This window comes from Nerophis lumbriciformis, linkage group LG29 (assembly GCF_033978685.3).
Source record: "Nerophis lumbriciformis linkage group LG29, RoL_Nlum_v2.1, whole genome shotgun sequence".
Taxonomy (NCBI): domain Eukaryota; kingdom Metazoa; phylum Chordata; class Actinopteri; order Syngnathiformes; family Syngnathidae; genus Nerophis; species Nerophis lumbriciformis.
The window spans coordinates 30999591-31022143 of NC_084576.2; the positions used below are offsets into that span (position 1 = coordinate 30999591).

Consider the following 22553-nt stretch of genomic DNA (forward strand, 5'->3'; position numbering starts at 1 on the left):
GCAATACAAATACTAATAGAAATAGCGCTATTGACAACAATACATATACGTAATAATTGTCATGTCTGTGTAATCATGTTTTGTTTTAAGTCATGTTTTGTTTAGTTTCTGGCTTTTCACTCCCTTGTCTTGTTTGCATGATTACCGATTAGTTTCACCTGTTCCACGTTTGGACTCATTGTGCACTCTTGTTAGTCACCATAGCAACCATTAGTTTTCACCTGTCACGTCACGCACCTGTTTCACGTTTTGAGTCACGCACCTGCTTTCACTAATCATGTCCATAGTATTTAAGTTCATTCATTTTCTGTTGTTCGTCCTGACGACATCCCCGCATTTATGCTCCTGCACACTCTCCACACCCTGATGACCCTTGCTACTCTTTTTTCATGCCGGTTCCATGCCAAGACCAGTCCAGTTCATTTGCACCACGGGAGAACAAACCAAGCCAAAGTCCAAGTCATGACAATAATAACTAGAGATACAAAAGAAAGCAAAAAAATGGAGGGGAAGAAAGAGAAGCAACCTATATTAACCTTGTAGATTGTTATAGTAACAATAGGTTAAGCTTTGTCAGTGTGCCATGTGTTATCCAGTTTACCCTAGGGCAACAACTTTAATTTATGTTTGATGACCGCCACCTTCTTCTGACGTGAGATCCACCCAGGAATGGGACTATTTGAAATCGGAAGTTAAACAAGTCATCGCCTGATTTGCATTTATCAAAAATAAACATTCATAACCGTTTCCAAATGAAAATGGAAGAAGATAAAAAATATTTAAACAAACTAGCTACTTCTAAATGACTAATCCTCGCCTCCATGGCGATACATCTTGACGAATTGGAGGGATGCACTATCCACTTTAGACGTCAGTGGAGTGTTGAATATCTCAAAATGTGTTTTGTGGCAATTCTAACTTTGACCACTGCATCAGTTGCTAATGTAGAGTCGTCTTTTCTGTCATTTTCAGCAGACTGCATTGCAAAATGATGAACCCGCCGCCTTCCTCTGACGCGAGATCCATCCAGGAATGGGACTATTTGAAACCGGAAGTTAAACAAGTCATCGCCTAATCTGCATTTATCAAAAATAAACATTCTAAACCGTTTCCAAATGAAAATGGTAGAAGATAAAAAGATTTAAACAAAAATAATATAGCTCCTATGAAACCAGAACAATATTTTAATGTTTCCTCTGCAAAGGATATGTCTGTCTTAGGGTTGTACGGTATACCGGTACTAGTAAAGTACCGCGATACTAATGAATCATAAATGGTTCTATACTGCCTCTAAAAAAAAAAAACGTTTTTTGTTTTTTTTTAACGGGCATGACGGCGCACCGTCGTCGCGTCGTGACATTGCTACTTTTACGAGCAGAGGAGCATGTTCGGCAGCGCACACACACAGAGTACTTACAAGCAGACACAGGGTGTAGACAGAAAAGGGACAATGGACGCATTTTGGCTTAAAAACTAACAATAAAGGTGAAGCTGTAACACTAAAACGCAGCTTTACAAGAGGTGCTTTAAAACATGGCTAGCTAGCTAGCGGCTAACGTCCATCCACAGTGTTTTAGCTACTTCTAAATCACTAATCCTCGCCTCCATGGCGATAAATCTTGACGAATCGGAGGGATGCTCTATCCACTTTAGACGTCAGTGGAGTGTTGAATATTTTAAAAATGTGTTTTGTGGCAATTTCAACTTTGACCAGTGCATCAGTTGCTATGGAGAGTCATCTTTTCCGTCATTTTCAGCAGACTGCATTGCAAAAATGATGAACCCGCCGCCACCCAGGAATGGGACTATTTGAATTCCTTCCCTACTGTATTATTTTCCAGAAAACCAATTAAATGCTTTTCCTTCCAGGCCTTGCGCTCTGAGGTGAAGACCCTCGGGCCCTCTCATGCTGAGCTGGTTTCCCTCGGGGCGTCACTTTATCCCAGTGCCCCGGATGAGAGCCAGCTGAGGGAGGAGCTTGACAGCCTGCAGACGAGGCTGCATGTTCAGAATGAAGCTCTCCCTAGGAGGTAAGCTCATCTACAGGCTAACTGAAGGTAGGACCACATTGTACTGTGTTTTCCGGACCATAAGGCACACCGGATTATAAGGCGCACTGCCGATGAGCGGGTCTAGTCAGGTCTATTTTCATACAAAATGCGCACAGGATTATAGGGCGCATTAAAGGAGTCATATAATGATTTTTTTTTCTAAATGTAAAAGACTTCCTTGTGGTCTACATAACATGTAATGGTGGTTCTTTGGTCAAAATGTTGCATAGATGATATTTTACACATCATCTTCAAGTCGCTTTCTGACAGCATGCGCCGTTTTGTGGGCGTGTCTTATTCACGTGGCTCACCCTCGACAGCGTCTTCTCCCCGTCATCTTTGTTGTAGCGGTGTAGCGTGCAAGGACGGGAGTGGAAGAAGTGTCAAAAGATGGAGCTGACTGTTTTAATGACATTCAGACTTTACTTCAATCAATAACAGAGCAGCGTTATTGAAGCTGGAAATGTGTCCCGTAAAAAACTAATCTAATAACTAAAGTTCCTTGGGTGAATAATGTAAACTCACTACACCGGTATGTTTTAGTGCTTTCATGGCGAGTTTACTGACCGATATAAGTAAGAACTTTACACTACTTTATATTAGAAATGGCAACAGCGGAGGATGAATGTCCCATAACAAGAAGATAGAGAAAAAGGTACGGACTACAAAGGCAGACACACGCAATTTTTCAGGACTTATGCAGATCCCAAATACAGATCAGCAGGTACCAAAAGGTAAAAAAAATTTGCTTTTGCATAATATTGCGAAATAAAACGCCAGATAATATGTCTTACCTTATACATACACCATAATAATACTCCTATGTTGAAGCACAGTACAATCCATCAAGCGGTGTGGCTTCATAGCTTACCAAAGTCGTACTAAAACATTTTGATAGACTTTTGAGCGCCGTGTGTAATGTTCTATATTTTCAATTGAACATATAAAATCTTGGTGTTGTTTACTTGAGTCATATTGCAATCTACATATATCTCTTATGTTAACTGCCATCTACTGGTGAAACTTATCATTTCACCATGTACGGAATAAAATAGCTTCGGGGTCGGTAAGCACAACCAGAATTATTCCGTACATTAGGCCATACTTGCCAACCCTCCCGAATTTTCCGGGAGACTCCCGAAATTCAGCGCCTCTCCCGAAAATCTCCCGATTTTCAGCCGGAGCTGGAAGCCACGCCCCCTCCAGCTCCATGCGGACCTGAGTGAGGACAGCCTTTTTTCACGACGGGAGGACAACAGGGTGACAAGAACTAAATCATCCATACTAGAGATAAATTGTATTATTATGTTTATCTTACCTAAAAATAAATATATTTATTATTAAAAGAAAAAAAAAAACTAAATACATGTTTACTATATTTTGCTAAAAACATCAAAATTAATTGTATTTTTATTTGTATTTTTTCCCGACTCCTTATTACATCCAGCCATAGAATTATACATTAAAATAAACATATTTGAAATAATTGATTCTAAATTATCATAATAATTCATTTAAAATGACCATATTTAAATATTAAAATAATTGCTTGTTTATCAACAACTTTAGCATTTTATTCATTACATTTTGAAACTCTCAGAAGCCAAGTTATGTTATATTCCTTAATATTTATTTATGCAAGTTTGAAGCATCAATTATCTAAACACAGTTTTGTTTGCATATTTTCAGGATGTAGATATATATATACGTATATATATATATATTAGAGATGCACGGTTTGCGGATTATCCGCGGATCGGGCGGATGAAATTAAAAAAAATTAGATTTTATCCGCGGGTCGGGTGGGGTCGGGTGGTTGAAATAAAAAACAATTAGATTTTAAATAGATTCAGGCGGGTGGCAGTTAAACCAATTGGGAAATATATATACATAGTTAAATGTTGTTACCCACATACGAAAAACGAGCAGGCACCTGCTGCATATGCCACAACAGAAGAAAAAAAAAAAAGAGATGGACACTTTTACGGAGCGGAGAAGGGACGCCTCACCGGGGTCCGGGACCGAGGCCCCTTCCCCCGAGAGGGCCCCACCGGGAGCCGTAGCTGAGGCGATCCGCGAGAAGGGCCCGACGCACGTCCAGGGTCACCACCGCGCCCACCGCACCGACACCCCGCCTCGTCCGCCTTCGCCGCGGCCGGCGTCACGCGCAGCAGGTAAGCAGCTTACCTGCCCGCCACCCCCGTGGCCGGGGGCTCGTAACAGGGGTCACTCCGCGCGCTCCGCCCGCGCAGCTTACCTGCCCGCCACCCCTGTTGCCGGGGGCGCGTAACAGGGGTCACTCCGCGCGCAGTGCGCTCACAAAAGGGGTGGGGCTCACCCTGGTTGATATAGACAGCAGCTAGGACGGTGGCCATGGAAGTCGGAACCCGCTAAGGAGTGTGTAACAACCCACCTGCCGAATCAACTAGCCCTGAAAATGGATGGCGCTGGAGCGTCGGGCCCATATACCCGGGCGTCGCCGGCAGCGAGACGCGCTTGGAGGTGCGCTCAGCGCGGCTCCCATATGATTGCGCACTGGTGTGCGTCTGGGTCGTGACAGCGTGGCACGCGAATGTCTGTGCTGCATTGGATCAGTCTCCTTTCTTTAACAGGCAAAAGCTTTATAACCTCACTAATGCCTTGCATCGTCTATATTAGATATATAACAACGGGCGGATGGCGGGCGGATGCGGTTCTGATCAAATGTTAGATCGGGTGGATTGCGGATGGTTGACGACTTTCTGATGCGGTTGCGGATGAAATAATTGCCTATCCGCGCAATTCTAATATATATATATATATATATATATATATATATATATATATATATATGTATGAAATACTTGACTTGGTGAATTCTAGCTGTCAATATACTCCTCCCCTCTTAACCACGCCCCCAACCACGCCCCACCCCACCCCCAACCACGCCCCCTCCTCCCGAAATCGGAGGTCTCAAGGTTGGCAAGTATGCAGTAGGCGCACCGGGTTATAAGGCGCACTGTCGAGTTTTGAGAAAATGAGAGGATTTTAATTGCGCCTTATAGTCCGAAAAATACGGTAATACTATTTTTTTTGTCCACCAGAATCCAGGAGCTCCAAAACCACCTCTCCGAAGTGGAGCAGTTCGACCGGGACCTCTTGAAATTCTCCCAGTGGAGTGAGACCATGCTTTCCAGTCTTCACTCCGCTTCCCAAATCAGCATCAGCAACCTGCAGGCTGCCAGCACACTCGTAAAGGTAGAAAACACGCATCATTGTTCTGATTTCAGTCATCTGAGTCATCATCTTCCCTTGGTAGGAGAGCCAGGCAGCCCTCCAGAAGCAGGCGGACAATAGACAGAGCTTGGAGCATCAGGCGGAGAGCCTCTGTCAGTCCTCCGAGCCTTGTGACGCGCAGCTCCTCCGCAGCCGAGCGGACAGCTGCGTCCAACCCTACCTGGAGGCGCAGCACATAGTACAGCTGCGCTTTGAGTGTCTGGAAAGGCTGAAGAACTTCCTGCAGACGCACAGCGCGGCCGCGGGCGTGTTGCGAGATCTGAGACAGACCGTGGAGAGTGCCGGGAGCTGGGACCGAGGGCGAGTGGAGGAGCTGCAGCAGGAGCTCTCCTGCGTCGTCCCGGACGTCTGCCAGCTGGAGACGCTGGCCGTCGTTTTGGACAGTGCTCTCTGCAAAAGTCACCTGCACATGGGCGCCGAGGAGGGCTCTCGCAGGTCGTGCCGCGTGCTGGCCGACTCTCTCAGCGCCGAGCTGGACACCGTGAGAAACCTGCTGGGAACCAAGCAGAGTGAAGCCGAGGCTTTGGGCGCTCTGTGGACGTCCTTCAGGCAGCGCAAAGAGCAGCTGCTCAAGGCTGTGGAGGACATTGAAGAAAAGGCGGACCATCAGAGCTTCAAGGAGCCAAGTCTTCTGTCCCTGCAACAGAGGTAACGTCAGCATGATTTGTGCAACCAGAAAGATTTATTTATAGAGCACAATTTGTACAAAAGTGCTTCACGGAAAATTACAAAAAGGCAAAAGTAAAAATATAAAGTAATCATAATTCAAATTAAAATCAGAAAATAAAATCATCACAGAAGCAATCATATTGTTATCATCAATATCAAATAGATATCATATCATATCATCAATGGGCAGCACGGTGGAAGAGGGGTTAGTGCATCTGCCTCACAATACGAAGGTCCTGAGTAGTCCTGGGTTCAATCCCAGGCTCGGGATCTTTCTGTGTGGAGTTTGCATGTTCTCCCCGTGACTGCGTGGGTTCCCACCGGGTACTCCGGCTTCCTCCCACCCCCAAAAACATGCACCTGGGGATAGGTTGATTGGCAACACTAAAATTGGCCCTAGTGTGTGAATGTGGTCTGTCTATCTGTGTTGGCCCTGTGATGAGGTGGCGACTTGTCCAGGGTGTACCCCGCCTTCCGCCCGATTGTAGCTGAGATAGACTCCAGCACCCCCCGCGACCCCGAAGGGAATAAGCGGTAGAAAATGGATGGATGGATGGATCATCAAATAGTAGATGAAATACTTTCAGTTGGCATATGCACAATGAAATAAAACTGTTTTCAGCCTTGGTTTGAACATTGCCAACGGTGAGGCCTGTGTCACATCTTCTGGGAGACTATTCCGGGGTTTAGGAGCATAAAAGTGAAACGCAGCCTCACCATGTGTCAGGTGCAAACACTGTTGACATCTATTAATCAGACAAGAAGCAAGGAATCAATCAGAGACAGTGTTCAATTTAGCTCATGAGGAGAACGCATGGAGCCGGACTCTTAGTCACAGTCTCGCCCTACGCTCTAAGGTCCAGCTCTTGCATCCCTCTTTTTATTCAGGAGTTCCACAGTCAGCAAGACTAAGGTTGCCTCTAAAAGGAGTGGTCACATATTTTATGCAAAGCAGGTCCAGGACGCACGATACGTGACGGAATGTTCTGGGGGCCTTGTGCTTCCGCCCCGTCACCGCTTCGTCTGCGTGTTGGAATCTTATCTTGTTGAGGTCCTTGAAGTCTCTGCCTCGTCCGTGTGCCGTCATCCCATCTTCGCTGAAGTCGGTTGAAGTCCTTGGCTGTTGGCGGGCTCAAACAAAGATAACATCTACAGCTGAGGCCACCCCTCAGACAAGAAGTATTTGCCCTTGCTCACATTAGAAAAAGTCCAACTTGAGCACAATAGCTAAGTAACTAAAGCAACGGATTTTAAGCATAATAAAGTTAGTGTGATAATATATACATAATTATTCTAACACCATGTTTGGTCCTGACTTTGGGCAGCAGCAGGACACCACTTCCTGAGGTTCTCAGAGCCAATGCTAGTTCATATATCTCTAACATACCAGGAGGAGACCACTACTTGAGGTACTTAGAAGTCAAGATTGTTAATATGGTTCTAACATGTCAGGAGGAGACCACTCCCTGAGGTTCTCAGACCTCGAGATGGTTCATGGGCTCTATTATACCAGGAGGAGACCACGACTTGCGGTACTTAGAACTCAAGATTGTTAATATGGTTCTAACATATCCGGAGGAGACCATCCCCTGAGGTTCTCAGACCTCGACATGGTTCATATGGCTCTAACGTACCAGCAAGAGGCCATTCTCTGAGGTTCTCAGACCCAGTGATGGTTCAGATAGCTCTATAGTGCCTTGACCTAAGCACTGGACTAATATGCTCGTATTTCCTGGTTCTTGTCAGGACTAGAGCAACAGCATTCTGCTTTACAGCTTGTTTAGAGAACTCAGTGAGAAGGCCTTTACACTAGTGGAGACAAAGGCATGGATTAGTCTTTCCAAGTCTGATTTCGACATTATTCCTCTGATGTTGGCAATGTTTTTAGGTGGTAAAAAGCTGCTGATGTTATTGACTTAATGTGGCTGTTAAAGTTCAAGTCTGAATCCATTATTACCATTATTAAGAAGTGACGTTGGGACTACAAATAGCATCGTTTTCCCCCTCTGTCAGGCTGCGTTTCTTCAATCAGCTGGAGGACGAGCTGGAGTCGCACCAGCATGAGGCGCAGTGGCTGAGGGACAAGGCCAACCAGCTGGCCCAGAGAGATGCAGAGTTAGCAGGGGAGGCGCTGAGAGAAATCAGCCTGCTGGACAACACCTGGGAGGACACCAAGAAGCTTATTACAGAAAGGTACCATAGCAATATGTTTGCATCCATCCATTGTTCATATCTTCGTTAGGGTCACAGGTAAGATGAAGCCTATCCCGGCAATCTCCAGGCTACCAAATACAAACAGAATAGCAGGAAGCATGAAGTGCTCTAAAACTTGCTGGTAGACAGAGTGGACCGACACCAGCAGATGACATGGCACCCCAAACCATCACCCAACCATGCAAATTTTGCATTTCCTTTGGAAATCGAGGTCCCAGAGTCTGGAGGAAGACAGGAGAGGCACAGGATCCACGTTGCCTGAAGTCTAGTGTAAAGTTTCCACCATCAGTGATGGTTTGGGGTGCCATGTCATCTGCTGGTGTCGGTCCACTCTGTTTCCTGAGATCCAGGGTCAACGCAGCCGTCTACCAGCAAGTTTTAGAGCACTTCATGCTTCCTGCTGCTGACCTGCTCTATGGAGATGGAGATTTCAAGTTCCAACAGGACTTGGCGCCTGCACACAGCGCAAAATCTACCCGTGCCTGGTTTACGGACCATGGTATTTCTGTTCTAAATTGGCCCGCCAACTCCCCTGACCTTAGCCCCATAGAAAATCTGTGGGGTATTGTGAAAAGGAAGATGCAGAATGCCAGACCCAAAAACGCAGAAGAGTTGAAGGCCACTATCAGAGCAACCTGGGCTCTCATAACACCTGAGCAGTGCCAGAAACTCATCGACTCCATGCCACGCCGCATTAACGCAGTAATTGAGGCAAAAGGAGCTCCAACCAAGTATTGAGTATTGTACATGCTCATATTTTTCATTTTCATACTTTTCAGTTGGCCAACATTTCTAAAAATCCCTTTTTTGTATTAGCCTTAAGTAATATTCTAATTTTGTGACACACGGAATTTTGGATTTTCATTTGTTGCCACTTCAAATCATCAAAATCAAATGAAATAAACATTTGAATGCATCAGTCTGTGTGCAATGAATAAATATAATGTACAAGTTACACCTTTTGAATGCAATTACTGAAATAAATCAAGTTTTTCAAAATATTCTAATTTACTGGCTTTTACCTGTATATGTATATATATATATATATATATATATATATATATATATGTATGAAATACTTGGTGAATTCTAGCTGTCAATATACTCCTCCCCTCTTAACCACGCCCCCACCCCCCACCTCCCGAAATCGGAGGTCTCAAGGTTGGCAAGTATGTGTTCGCATCTTCTTCTTTCTTCGCTCCACAGACAAAAGCAGTGCAACGTTCTAGCCGAGCTCATGCGGGAGTACCAAATGCTTAAAACCTCCATCGGCAGCGTGATGGAAAGCACCGAACACCTCGTGGATATCAGTTCTGCTCTGAAGGACCACGAGGAAACCAAGAGATCACTAAGCAAGGTCTGATCATATTGAATGAATTGATCCCTTCAACCAGAACCACTCACTGTTCCATTTCTAGCATGAAGCTGTGAAGACAGAGATGGCCAACAAGAAGCCTGAGCTGGACCAGTTTTCTTTGAAAGGAAAACAGCTGGTGATGGAACTGAAGAAGGTGCCAGAGTGCGACTCACAAGCAGTGAAACAGGACATGGAGACGGTTGTGGACCATTGGCTGGATGTACGTCAACAAAGCCAGCATTGGAAAAAGTACATTGAAAATGTCCAGTAATGCTTGATGCTCTCATACAGGTGACTGAGAAGATGAACGACAACCTCCATCACCTCAACCAGAGTCTAAAGTTGTGGGAGGACGTGCGTCAAATTGCTGATGACATTGACGGCTGGACCGGCAGCTGCGTGTCGGAACTGAACGAGAGTCTGAACAACTTCAAGGACAGTCAGAAGGTCTCGGTGAGGCTTTCTGAGCTGCAGGTATTCACCGACTCCTCCCACATGCTTGGAATTTGAGGTCGATTCCAACACTGCTAACCAAACTGATGCTGCACATCAACAGGCACAAATAGGTGAGAAGGAGGTGAGGCTTGCAAACCTGCTGGGCAACATCTCAGAGATGAAGAAGAGCACTGAAAGTCTGGAGACTCCCCCTAAACTGCAGGTATTTTACAAAAGCCAAAAGCAGAGAAGTTCTCACGTTGTGTAAATGGTAAATAAAAACAGAATACAATGATTTGCAAATCTTTTTCAACTTATATTCAATTGAATAGACTGCAAAGACAAGATATTTCATGTTCACACTGACAAACCCTTTATTTATTAAGTCAGAAATATTAAAGTTTGGTGATTTGGTAAAATTGCAAACAGCTAAAATGATGTACAAAGCAAACTATAACCTGCTACTGTCAAGACTTGGACTTGGGCTTGGTTTGTTCTCCCGTGGTGCAAATGAACTGGACTAGTCAAGGCTTGAAGGTGGGTACATGATTTATTTAAACTATCAAAAAAGGAATAAACGAAAAGCGCGCACAGGGGCGGAGGTACAAAACTAGACTTTAAACACAAAACTTGCACATTGGCAGAAACTATGAACAATTAAACAGAACACTAACTGTGGCTTAACAAACAAAAACTTACTTGGCATGGAACCGGCATGAAAAAAAGAGTAGCAAGGGTCATCAGGGTGTGGAGAGTGTGCTGGAGCATAAATGCGGGGATGTCGTCAGCACGAACAACAGAAAATGAATGAACTTAAATACTATGGACATGATTAGTGAAAGCAGGTGCGTGACTCAAAACGTGAAACAGGTGCGTGACGTGACAGGTGAAAACTAATGGTTGCTATGGTGACAAGAGTGCACAATGAGTCCAAACGTGGAACAGGTGCGTGACGTGACAGGTGAAACTAATGGTTGCTATGGTGACAAAACAAAACAAAAGTGCACAAAAAGTCCAAAATTTAAACCGAACATTACTAAAACAAAACATGATCACACAGACATGACAGCTACCAAAGAATGTACAACAATTCTTCTCAACTAAAGAGGAGAAATATAACCTTAGAGGAAAAAATAATTTAAAACATTTATATGCACGTACAACACTTAGAACTTTTAGCATATCAGTTTGTGGAATTAAATTATGGAATGGATTAAGTAAAGAAGTTAAAAATTGTACTGATATGATCCAGTTTAAGAGGTTGTTCAAAATAATAGTGCTTACAGAGTACAAAAAAGAAGAATTATGAGAAATACTTTCAACCTTATTGAAAATAAGATATTTTTCATCTCAGTATGTTAATAATGACTGAATTAATTAATTAATTACATATTACAAAACTGTTGTATACTAATTCATAGATGTTATTTTATTATATAAAGAGGTCAGTAAATGATTCTATATATTTGTAAACGCTTTGAAGTGGGAAAGGGGTAGGATTAAATAAGCTTTGCTTCTTCCTACTCCTTTTCGGGCATGATGTAAAATGAAATGATTTGAAATTGTGTGATGTATTATGATGTAAGTGTGTTCATGTTCGAAATAAACTAAAGAAAGAAAGAAACTACTTTTTTTTTTTGCGAATAATCATAAACTTAGAATTAAATGGCAGCAACACATTGCAACAAAGTTGTCACAGGGGCATTTTTACCACTGTGTTACATGGTCTTTCCTTTTAACAACACTCAGTAAAGGTTTGGGAACTGAGGAGACACATTTTTTGAGTGGAATTCTTTCCCATTCTTGCTTGATGTACAGCTTAAGTTGTTCAACAGTCTCTGTTGTGGCACACAACACGTGGCTTGGCATTGTCTTGCTGAAATAAGCAGGGGCGTCCATGAAAAAGACCTTGCTTGGATGGCAACATATGTTGCTCCAAAAGCTGTATGTACCTTTCAGCATTAATGGTGCCTTCACAGATGTGTAAGTTACCCATGTCTTGGGCACTAATACACCCCCATACCATCACTCATGCTGGCTTTTACACTTTGCACCTAGAACAGTCCGGATGGTTCTTTTCCTCTTTGGTCCGGAGGACACAATGTCCACAGTTTCCAAAAACAATTTGAAATGTGGACTCGTCAGACCTATCAGTCCATCTTAGACGAGCTCGGGCCCAGCGAAGCCGGCGGCGTTTCTGGGTGTTGTTGATAAATCCCATGCTTGTTAGTGAATGACTGAGCATTTCATGGAAGCAGTCTTGTTTGCCACTTGTGCCAGCTTTTTTGAAACATGTTGCAGGCATCAAATTCCAAATGAGCTAATATTTGCAAAAAATAACAAAGTTTGCCAGTTTGAACGTTAAGTATCTTGTCTTTGCAGTCTATTCAATTGAAAGGGATTTGGAAATCATTGTATTCCGTTTTTATTTACCAATTACACAACATGCCAACTTCACTAGTTTGGGGTTTTGTACATTCTGGTGTCAAAAACATCAACAAGCGAGTGCTTTGACCCACCACAGATGCTTGAGAACGACCTAAGGAAGAAGATGGACTCCGTCCAGAAGCTGCACGAGCAAGCCACGAGAAACCTGGTGGACTTCAGCTCTCAGAAGAAACTTCTGGAGGACTATATTTCACAGATGTCAGCTTGGCTCAAGGGTATGGAGGACTCCCTGGTGTCGTCTCCGGTGGGTTCGGATCCCGAGGACATCTGCAGAGTGAAGGTGCAGCAATGTGAATTTTCCACGGAAATCCGCGTTTTTAGACATTTATTTTCGTGTTGAAATATCACTTTCACGGTTTTTAATGAAATTCTTTGTTGAGTTGCTGTTCTTCTTGCCTAAACGCCACACTGAGTTGCAGGACTGGAAGTCCATCAAGTTAGTTAGCTAACCATTGTTGCGTTTTGGACCAGTTGTTCCTCCCAGGGAATTCGCTCCCAAGTTCTTTCCGACACTTAAAGCTGAGTTAAAAAAAGCACCAGAGACAGAATAGGTATTTTGTTGTATATTCTCAAAGCTTTGCCAATATACATTGATTGAGACCAGTCTAACCCTCGAACATTCTATTGCGCCTCCCAAAATGGTCTGTCTTCCCGATCCCACCACCCTCTCTCTCGTCCCATCTCTGTAGACAAAACAAATGCTAGTCAAAACACATTCCAAAGAACTCAAGGTTATCACACACAGTATACTTGCTGACAGAGCATCAAGAGAAGAAATGGAAAACACGAGCTGTTTTCAAATATGACAAAGAAATGGAAGAAGTACAACTTAAATTCGGATATATGTAAATATCTGCCTCCGACACCATTTAGCTGGCTTACTTGTTGTTGCCTCCGTACATTCTCCAAACTACAATGTTGACAACTGACCACTTTGCTGCTAATATGTGGATGATTACAATCCCAACACTGTTACATGGAAACGGTTGTAGTTCTAGAGCAGAGGTGTCTAAGTGGTTTTCACTGAGGGCCACATCGCAGTTGTGTTTGGCCCCAGAGGGCCGCTTCTAACAGTGAATACTATTATTACATCATTTTTTTTAAACTAAAATTGTAAAAAAATATGGTAAGTTGCAATAATTTCACCTGAAAATGTAGTGTTTATTACTCTAAATGGAAAAACATTAATGCTGTTTTTATGGTAAAAAAATATAAATAAAAGCCAGCTCAGTTGCCAGAATTTTACTGTAAAATTTGTTTTTTTCTGTAAATTAAAAAAAACGGTTGTAGTTCTAGAGCAGAGGTGTCTAAGTGGTTTTCACTGAGGGCCACATCGCAGTTGTGTTTGGCCCCAGAGGGCCGATTCTAACAGTGAATACTATTATTACATCATTTTTTTTAAACTAAAATTGTAAAAAAATATGGTAAGTTGCAATAATTTCACCTGAAAATGTAGTGTTTATTACTCTAAATGGAAAAACATTAATGCTGTTTTTATGGTAAAAAAATATAAATAAAAGCCAGCTCAGTTGCCAGAATTTTACTGTAAAATTTGTTTTTTTCTGTAAATTAAAAAAAACGGTTGTAGTTCTAGAGCAGAGGTGTCAAAGTGGTTTTCACTGAGGACCACATCGCAGTTGTGTTTGGCCCCAGAGGGCCGATTCTAACAGTGAATACTATTATTACTACTATTACCGTATTTTCCGCACCATAAGCCGCCCTGGGTTATAAGCCGCGCCTTCAATGAACGGCATATTTCAAAACTTTGTCCACCTATAAGCCGCCCCGTGTTATAAGCCGCATCTAACTGCGCTACAGGGAATGTCAAAAAAACAGTCAGATAGGTCAGTCAAACTTTAATAATATATTAAAAACCAGCGTTCTAACAACTCTGTTCACTCCCAAAATGTACGGTAATGTGCAAATGTGCAATCACAAACATAGTAAAATTCAAAATAGTGTAGAGCAATAGCAATAACTTAATGTTGCTCGAACGTTAATGTCACAACACACAAAATAAACATAACACTCACTTTCTGAAGTTATTCTTCATTCATAAATCCCTCGAATTCTTCTCCTACGGTGTCCGAATTAAAAAGTTGGGCAAATACGGGATCCAAAATGGCCGGCTCCGTCTCGTCGAAGTCATCAGAGTCAGTGTCGCTGTTGTTTTTCCAGCAGTTCCGTGAATCCTGCCTTCCGGAAAGCTCGGACCACAGTTGAGACCGAAATATCCGCCCAGGCATTTACGATCCACTGGCAGATGTTGGCGTATGTCGTCCGGCGCTGTCTCCCTGTCTTAGTGAATGTGTGTTCGCCTTCGGTCATCCATTGTTCCCACGCCGTTCGCAGTCATGCTTTAAATGCCCTGTTGACACCAATATCGAGCGGTTGGAGTTCTTTGGTCAATCCACCCGGAATGACGGTGAGTGTTGTATTTGTGTGCTTCACTTGTTTTTTGACACCATCTGTGATGTGGGCGCGCATGGAGTCGTATATCAACATGGACGGAGCTGCGTGAAAAAAGCCACCCGGCCTCTTCGCGTAAACTTCCCTTAACCACTCGCTCATCTTTTCTTCATCCATCCATCCCTTCGAGTTAGCTTTTATGATGACGCCGGCTGGAAAGGTCTCTTTTGGCAAGGTCTTCCTTTTGAATATCACCATGGGTGGAAGTTTCTGGCCATTAGCATGGCAAGCTAGAACCACAGTGTGTCGCTTAGTAGGAGCCATTTTGTGGTCTTTACAGATGTAAACACACAAAGGAAATGAAACGTAATACCCGCGCGCTTCTTCTTCTATGGGGGCGGGTGCTTACCTTGGCGGTGCTTACCGTAGAAGAAGAAGCACTTCCTCTTCTACGGGGAAAAAAGATGGCGGCTGTTTACCGTAGTTGCGAGACCTAAACTTTATGAAAATGAATCTTAATATTAATCCATATATAAAGCGCACCGGGTTATAAGCCGCACTGTCAGCTTTTGAGTAAATTTGTGGTTTTTAGGTGCGGCTAATAGTGTGGAAAATACGGTACTATTATTAGTAGATTTTTTTAAATCTAAAATTGTAAAAAAATATGGTAAGTTGCAATAATTTCACCTCAAAATGTAGTGTATATTACTCTAAATGGAAAAACATTAATGCTGTTTTTGTGGTAAAAAAAATAAATAAAAGCCAGCTCAGTTGCCAGAATTTTTCTGTAAAATTTGTTTTTTTCTGTAAATTAAAAAAACTGCAATTTTACAGTAGAATTTTGGCAACTGAGCTGCCAGGTTTTTTTTGTTTTTTTTTACCACAACAAGTGTATATTTTCTGGTGTATTACTGTAAATGCCAAAACGGCACCACAGTTTATAACAATAAAAAAAGGAATACTTTTTTTCATTTACAGAAAAATGCTGTAAAAACCTCAGTAAATGTCACAATTTGACATTTAGTTAGCTAACCATTTAGCTGGCTTACTTGTTGTTGTCTCCGTACATTCTCCAAACTACAATGTTGACAACTGACCACTTTGCTGCTAATCATATGTGGATGATTACAATCCCAACACTGTTAGATGGAAACGGTTGTAGTTCTAGAGCAGAGGTGTCAAAGTGGTTTTCACTGAGGGCCACATCGCAGTTGTGTTTGGCCCCAGAGGGCCGCTTCTAACAGTGAATACTATTATTACTCAATTGTAATTGAGTAGATTTTTTTTAAACTAAAATTGTAAAAAAATATGGTAAGTTGCAATAATTTCACCTCAAAATGTAGTGTATATTACTCTAAATGGAAAAACATTCATGCTGTTTTTCAGTGACGTGCGGTGATGTTGATGGCTGGTGAGGCACTGACTTCATCACAGTCAGATTTACAAACATATGAACCCTAAAGAGTATCTTATTCACCATTTGATTGGCAGCAGTTAACGGGTTATGTTTAAAAGCTCATACTAGTATTCTTCCCTGCTTGGCACTCAGCATCAAGGCTTGGAATTGGGGGTTAAATCACCAAAAATTATTCCCGGGCGCGGCGCCGCTGCTGCCCACTGCTCCCCTCACCTCCCAGGGGGTGATCAAGGGGATGGGTCAAATGCAGAGGACACATTTCACCACACCTAGTGTGTGTGTGACAATCATTGGTACTTTAACTTAACTTTTGTCATGACTTGGTCCGAGGTGTGTGCTTTTCCAGGATGCAACGGAAAGTTGGCTCGTGCGAGACGGGAATTAAGGTACATGATTTATTTGTTACTTATCAAAAAAAGGAATAAATGAAAGCGCGCACAGTGGCGGAGAATAAACTATGAAACCAAAAGACTATAGCAAAAAAGTACAAATGAAAAGCACGCACAGTGGCGGAGAACAAACTATGAAAAACAAATAGACTATAAACATGGAACAAAAACTTACTTGGCTTGGACAAAAGTAGTTGCTTGAGGAATTGACATGGGCAGAAGTATCAGGCATGAACAGAGCATAAATGTGTTGAGGTCGTCAGGACGAACAACAGAAAATGAATGAACTTAAATACTATGGACATGATTAGTGAAAGCAGGTGCGTGACGTGACAGGTGAAAACTAATGGTTGCTATGGTGACCAGACAAGGGAGTGAAAAGACAGAAACTAAACAAAACATGACTTAAAACAAAACATGATAATACAGATATGACAACTTTAACTTTACACATACAAACTGTAGCACACAAAAAAGCACATTTAATTAAAAAAACGTTATTATGGTCTTACCTTTACTTATAAATGAAGTCTACAACTAAAGCCCTCACTTCAACTTTCCACGCGCAAGATTGAATCTATTTAAAAAAGTGTAACCAAGGGTTTATAAATGTCGCCTATACTGTATGAAACTACAAAATAACAAACACGGAGGCTCCAGTTTACACGAGGACCACTTTATTTACCTTCTTTCAAAAACTTCCGCTCCACTCCAACGTGTCAAAATTCCGCTCTTAGCGCCTTCAAAATAAGAGCTCAAGGCATATACTGTATAACAGCGCATAACAGGAACTTAACATCACAAAGAGGAAAGCCCATAAAAATAGGTTACAAAAGTTATTTAATAAGAAGCCAAAAGTGCAAAAACAATAATGTTCGTGTTGGAGGAGTTGTGAATTAGATACACCTGCAGTCTGCAGGTGTACCTAATGTTGTGGCCCTGCAGTCATTCACAACTCCTCCAACACGAACATTATTGTTTTTGCACTTTTTGGCTTCTTATGAAATAACTTTTTTAAATAGATTCGATCTTGCACGTGGAAAGTTTAAGTTTGGGCTTTAGTTGATATAACACTCCCCGTGCATTCTACGGCGGGGGTGCAGGAGGCGGGGCTACTGGAGCCTCAGCCAGTGCGTCTTTTGCAGCCGTTTTATGATCGCTCAGCACAAGAAATACGTTACACACATACAGTTGTTGACAAAATACACTGTACATTATATACCTCAGCTAACTAAACTATGGAAATGTATAATATAATTCATATAGCGATACGGTCTCACTGCACAGCAGGCCAGCAGTTAGCCGAGTCATTGCGCAATCCATGTTGAGGCACTGAGTGACGTGCCTCAACTGGCTGCTGTTCACCGCACCGTCTCATCTCAGTATTTGAACGGCAAATGTGAAAATTCAGCGATTTTGAATAAAAATAATCTAAAACTGGTGAAGTTAAATGGAAAATAACTTTATAGTATAATCACTGGATACATTTAACAATTTAATATATATTTTTTTCTTTTTACATTTTTTTTCTTTCCATGATGGCAGGTGAGGCCCCGCCTCACCTGCCTCTAGTGACTGTACGTCACTGCTGTTTTTGTGGTAAAAAAATAAATAAAAGCCAGCTCAGTTGCCAGAATTTTACTGTAAAATTTGCATTTGTTTTTTTCTGTAAATTAAAAAAAACTGCAATTTTACAGTAGAATTTTGGCAACTGAGCTGCCAGTTTTTGTTGTTGTTTTTTTTACCGCAACAAGTGTAGATTTTCTGGTGTATTACTGCAAATGCCAAAACGGCACCACAGTTTATAACAATTAAAAAAAGTACTTTTTTTCATTTACAGAAAAATGCTGTAAAAACCTCAGTAAATGTCACAATTTGACATTTAGTTAGCTAACCATTTAGCTGGCTTACTTGTTGTTGCCTCCGTACACTCTCCAAACTACAATGTTGACAACTGACCACTTTGCTGCTAATCATATGTGGATGATTACAATCCCAACACTGTTAGATGGAAACGGTTGTAGTTCTAGAGCAGAGGTGTCTAAGTGGTTTTCACTGAGAACCACGTCGCAGTTGTGTTTGGCCCCAGAGGGCCGCTTCTATCAGTGAATACTATTATTACACCATTGTTTTATGCATTTTATGAGTAGATTTTTTTAAAACTAAAATGTAAAAAAAATATATGATAATTTGCAATAAGTGAGGGTTGGACTCCGCCAAGGCTGCCCTTTGTCACCGATTCTGTTCATAACTTTTATGGACAGAATTTCTAGGCGCAGTCAAGGCGTTGAGGGGATCTGGTTTGGTGGCTGCAGGATTAGGTCTCTGCTTTTTGCAGATGATGTGGTCCTGATGGCTTCATCTGGCCAGGATCTTCAGCTCTCACTGGATCGGTTCGCAGCCGAGTGTGAAGCGACTGGGATGAGAATCAGCACCTCCAAGTCCGAGTCCATGGTTCTCGCCCGGAAAAGGGTGCAGTGCCATCTCCGGGTTGGGGAGGAGACCCTGCCCCAAGTGGAGTTCAAGTACCTCGGAGTCTTGTTCACGAGTGAGGGAAGAGTGGATGGTGAGATCGACAGGCGGATCGGTGCGACGTCTTCAGTAATGCGGACGCTGTATCGATCCGTTGTGGTGAAGAAGGAGCTGAGCCGGAAGGCAAAGCTCTCAATTTACCGGTCGATCTACGTTCCCATCCTCACCTATGGTCATGAGCTTTGGGTTATGACCGAAAGGACAAGATCACGGGTACAAGGGGCCGAAATGAGTTTCCTCCGCCGGGTGGCGGGGCTCTCCCTTAGAGATAGGGTGAGAAGCTCTGTCATTCGGGGGGAGCTCAAAGTAAAGCCGCTGCTCCTCCACATCGAGAGGAGCCAGATGAGGTGGTTCGGGCATCTGGTCAGGATGCCACCCGAACGCCTCCCTAGGGAGGTGTTTAGGGCACGTCCGACCAGTAGGAGGCCACGGGGAAGACCCAGGACACGTTGGGAAGACTATGTCTCCCGGCTGACCTGGGTACGCCCCGGGATCCCACAGGCAGAGCTGGACAAAGTGGCTGGGGAGAGGGAAGTCTGGGCTTCCCTGCTTAGGCTGCTGCACCCGTGACCCGACCTTGGATAAGCGGAAGAAGATGGTTGGATGGATGGAGGGGATTTGCAATAATTTCACCTCCAAATGTAGTGTATATTACTGTAAATGGAAAAATAGTACTGCTGTTTTTATGGTTAAAAAAAAGGCAGCTCTGTTGCAAGAATCTTACTGTAAAATGTTAAAACATTTTTTTACTGTAAATAAAAAAAATTGTAGTTTTACAGTAAAATTTTGGCACCTGAGCTGCCAGTTTTTTGTTTTTTTTTACCGCAACAAATGTAGATTTTCTGATGTATTACTGTACATGCCAAAACGACACCACAGTGTATTACAGTAAAAAAAAGTACTTTTATTCATTTACAGAAAAATGCTGTAAAAACCTCAGTAAATGTCACAATTTGACCATGAAATCTATTGCTACTTTTACGTTGCACAATTTGATGGATAACTTGCTTTGAAATCATTATTAGTATTTATTCATATTTAAAAAATGATTTTGAATGTTTGATAATATATTTTTGCATAATTAGACAATATTTAAGTGAACATCATTTGCGATTACATGGAGTACATTTTATTTATTTTTTTCTCCCAAAATAGAAAGAAAGAATACATTTAGTAAGAAAGGTTACAGCACTTTATTGATACATATTATTTCCAGGCTTTCCAGGGCCAAATAAAAATAAAGTGGCAAGCCACATCTCGAGTTTGACACCTGTGTTCTAGAGTATTTATAAGTAGCCAGAGAGAAGATATATTGTTGACTTGACGGATTGGGGCGGCTTGGCTCGTGCCTGCAACTTGAGGGTTCCAGGTTCGAGTCCCGCTTCCGCCATCCTAGTCACTGCCGTTGTGTCCTTGGGCAAGATACTTTACCCACCTGCTCGCAGTGCCACCCACACTGCTTTAAATGTAACTTAGATAAGGGCTTTCACTATGTTAAGCGTTTTGAGTCACTAGAGAAAAGCGCTATATAAATATAATTCACTAATCAAAGGTCCCAACACCGGAAGTACAGTACAGGCCAAAAGTTTGGACACACTTTTTCATTCAATACGTTTTCTTTATTTCCATGACTATTTACATTGTAGATTGTCACATCAAAACTATGAATGAACACATGTGGAGTTATGTACTTAACAAAAAAAAGTGAAATAACTGAAAACATGTTAGCTCATGGAGAGAATGCCAAGAGTGTGCAAAGCAGTAAACAGAGCAAAGGGTGGCTACTTTGAAGAAACTAGAATATAAAACATGTTTTCAGTTATTTCACCTTTTTTTTGTTAAGTACATAACTCCACATGTGTTCATTCATAGTTTTGATGTGACAATCTACAATGTAACTAGTCATGAAAATAAAGAAAACGCATTGAATGAGAAGGTGTGTCCAAACTTTTGACCTGTACTGTGTATTACCCAAAGGGGCGTGGCTACAGGGTAGATTTGCCAAATGGGAAACGTTTTTCTGACTTCTTTGCATGCATCTTATAGAATTTTCAATGCTAATAATGTTAGTAAATGATCTAGTAAAACTGATATGGTACATGACATGGTACATGTGAGTGTCAAAAAGACAGCCAAAAGAGTTTGGTAGATGAGTATAAATCTAAAGAATAGAATAGAATAGAAAGGAAATGCCCCCCTCTACCTCAAAGAACTACTCACCCCCAAATCCTCCACTCGACACCTCCGCTCCGGACAGGCTAACCTCCTCCAACCTCCGAGGACAAAGCTAGGAACAATGGGAGACCGGGCTTTCTGCTCCGCCGCTCCCAGTCTGTGGAACGCTCCCCCTGACCACATGAGGGCACCACAGACTGTGGATGTTTTTAAAAAAAGGCTTAAAAACCCTTCTTTTTTAAAAAAAAACAACATTTTTTTAGATATATACATACTAGTTCTAGCTATTTGGCTGTTCTAGTTTTTATTTTTATTTTTTATTTTTTTAATACACTGTAGCACGTTGAGGTTGTTTACCGGTACTCGATATAAAGTGCTTTTTTTTTTACAAATAAAATCTATTATTATTATTATTATTATTATTATAAAGTACTTTATTGATCCCTGGGGGAAATTCAGCACCACAGTTCGCTCACAATAGACAATAAACCCTTAGGTATTTTTTTTTACATGTGAATAATATAAATACAGTCTATTATACAGCATTATTCACATGTGAATAATATAAATACAGTCAATTATACAGCATTATTCACATGTGAATAACATAAATACAGTCTATTATACAGCATTATTCACATGTGAATAACATAAATACAGTCTATTATATAGCATTATTCACATGTGAATAATATAAATACAGTCTATTATTATTATTATTATTATTATAAAGTACTTTATTGATCCCTGGGGGAAATTCAGCACCACAGTTCATTCACAATAGACAATAAACACTTAGGTATTTTTTACATGTGAATAATATAAATACAGTATTATATTATATTATTATATATCTATTATACAGCATTATTCACATGTGAATAACATAAATACAGTCTATTATACAGCATTATTCACATGTGAATAACATAAATACAGTCTATTATATAGCATTATTCACATGTGAATAATATAAATACAGTCTATTATTATTATTATTATTATTATTATTATTATAAAGTACTTTATTGATCCCTGGGGGAAATTCAGCACCACAGTTCATTCACAATAGACAATAAACACTTAGGTATTTTTTACATGTGAATAATATAAATACAGTATTATATTATATTATTATATAGCATTATTCACATGTGAATAATATAAATACAGTCTATTAT

General features: G+C 41.6%; 1 protein-coding gene across 11 annotated transcripts in view; it reads left to right on the forward strand.

Moving 5' to 3' along the window:
- The window catches only part of syne1b (spectrin repeat containing, nuclear envelope 1b), a 469384-nt gene that overhangs the window by 134177 nt on the left and 312654 nt on the right, over positions 1-22553 (forward strand). For all 11 annotated transcript variants that reach the window (XM_072911924.1, XM_072911927.1, XM_061924513.1 and 8 more), the window contains 9 exons: positions 1870-2030; positions 5135-5288; positions 5350-5975; positions 8010-8189; positions 9417-9567; positions 9629-9787; positions 9859-10041; positions 10124-10225; positions 12527-12730. In XM_072911924.1, coding sequence (XP_072768025.1) covers positions 1870-2030; positions 5135-5288; positions 5350-5975; positions 8010-8189; positions 9417-9567; positions 9629-9787; positions 9859-10041; positions 10124-10225; positions 12527-12730 — 1920 coding nt within the window. The remainder of the gene's footprint in view (positions 1-1869; positions 2031-5134; positions 5289-5349; positions 5976-8009; positions 8190-9416; positions 9568-9628; positions 9788-9858; positions 10042-10123; positions 10226-12526; positions 12731-22553) is intronic.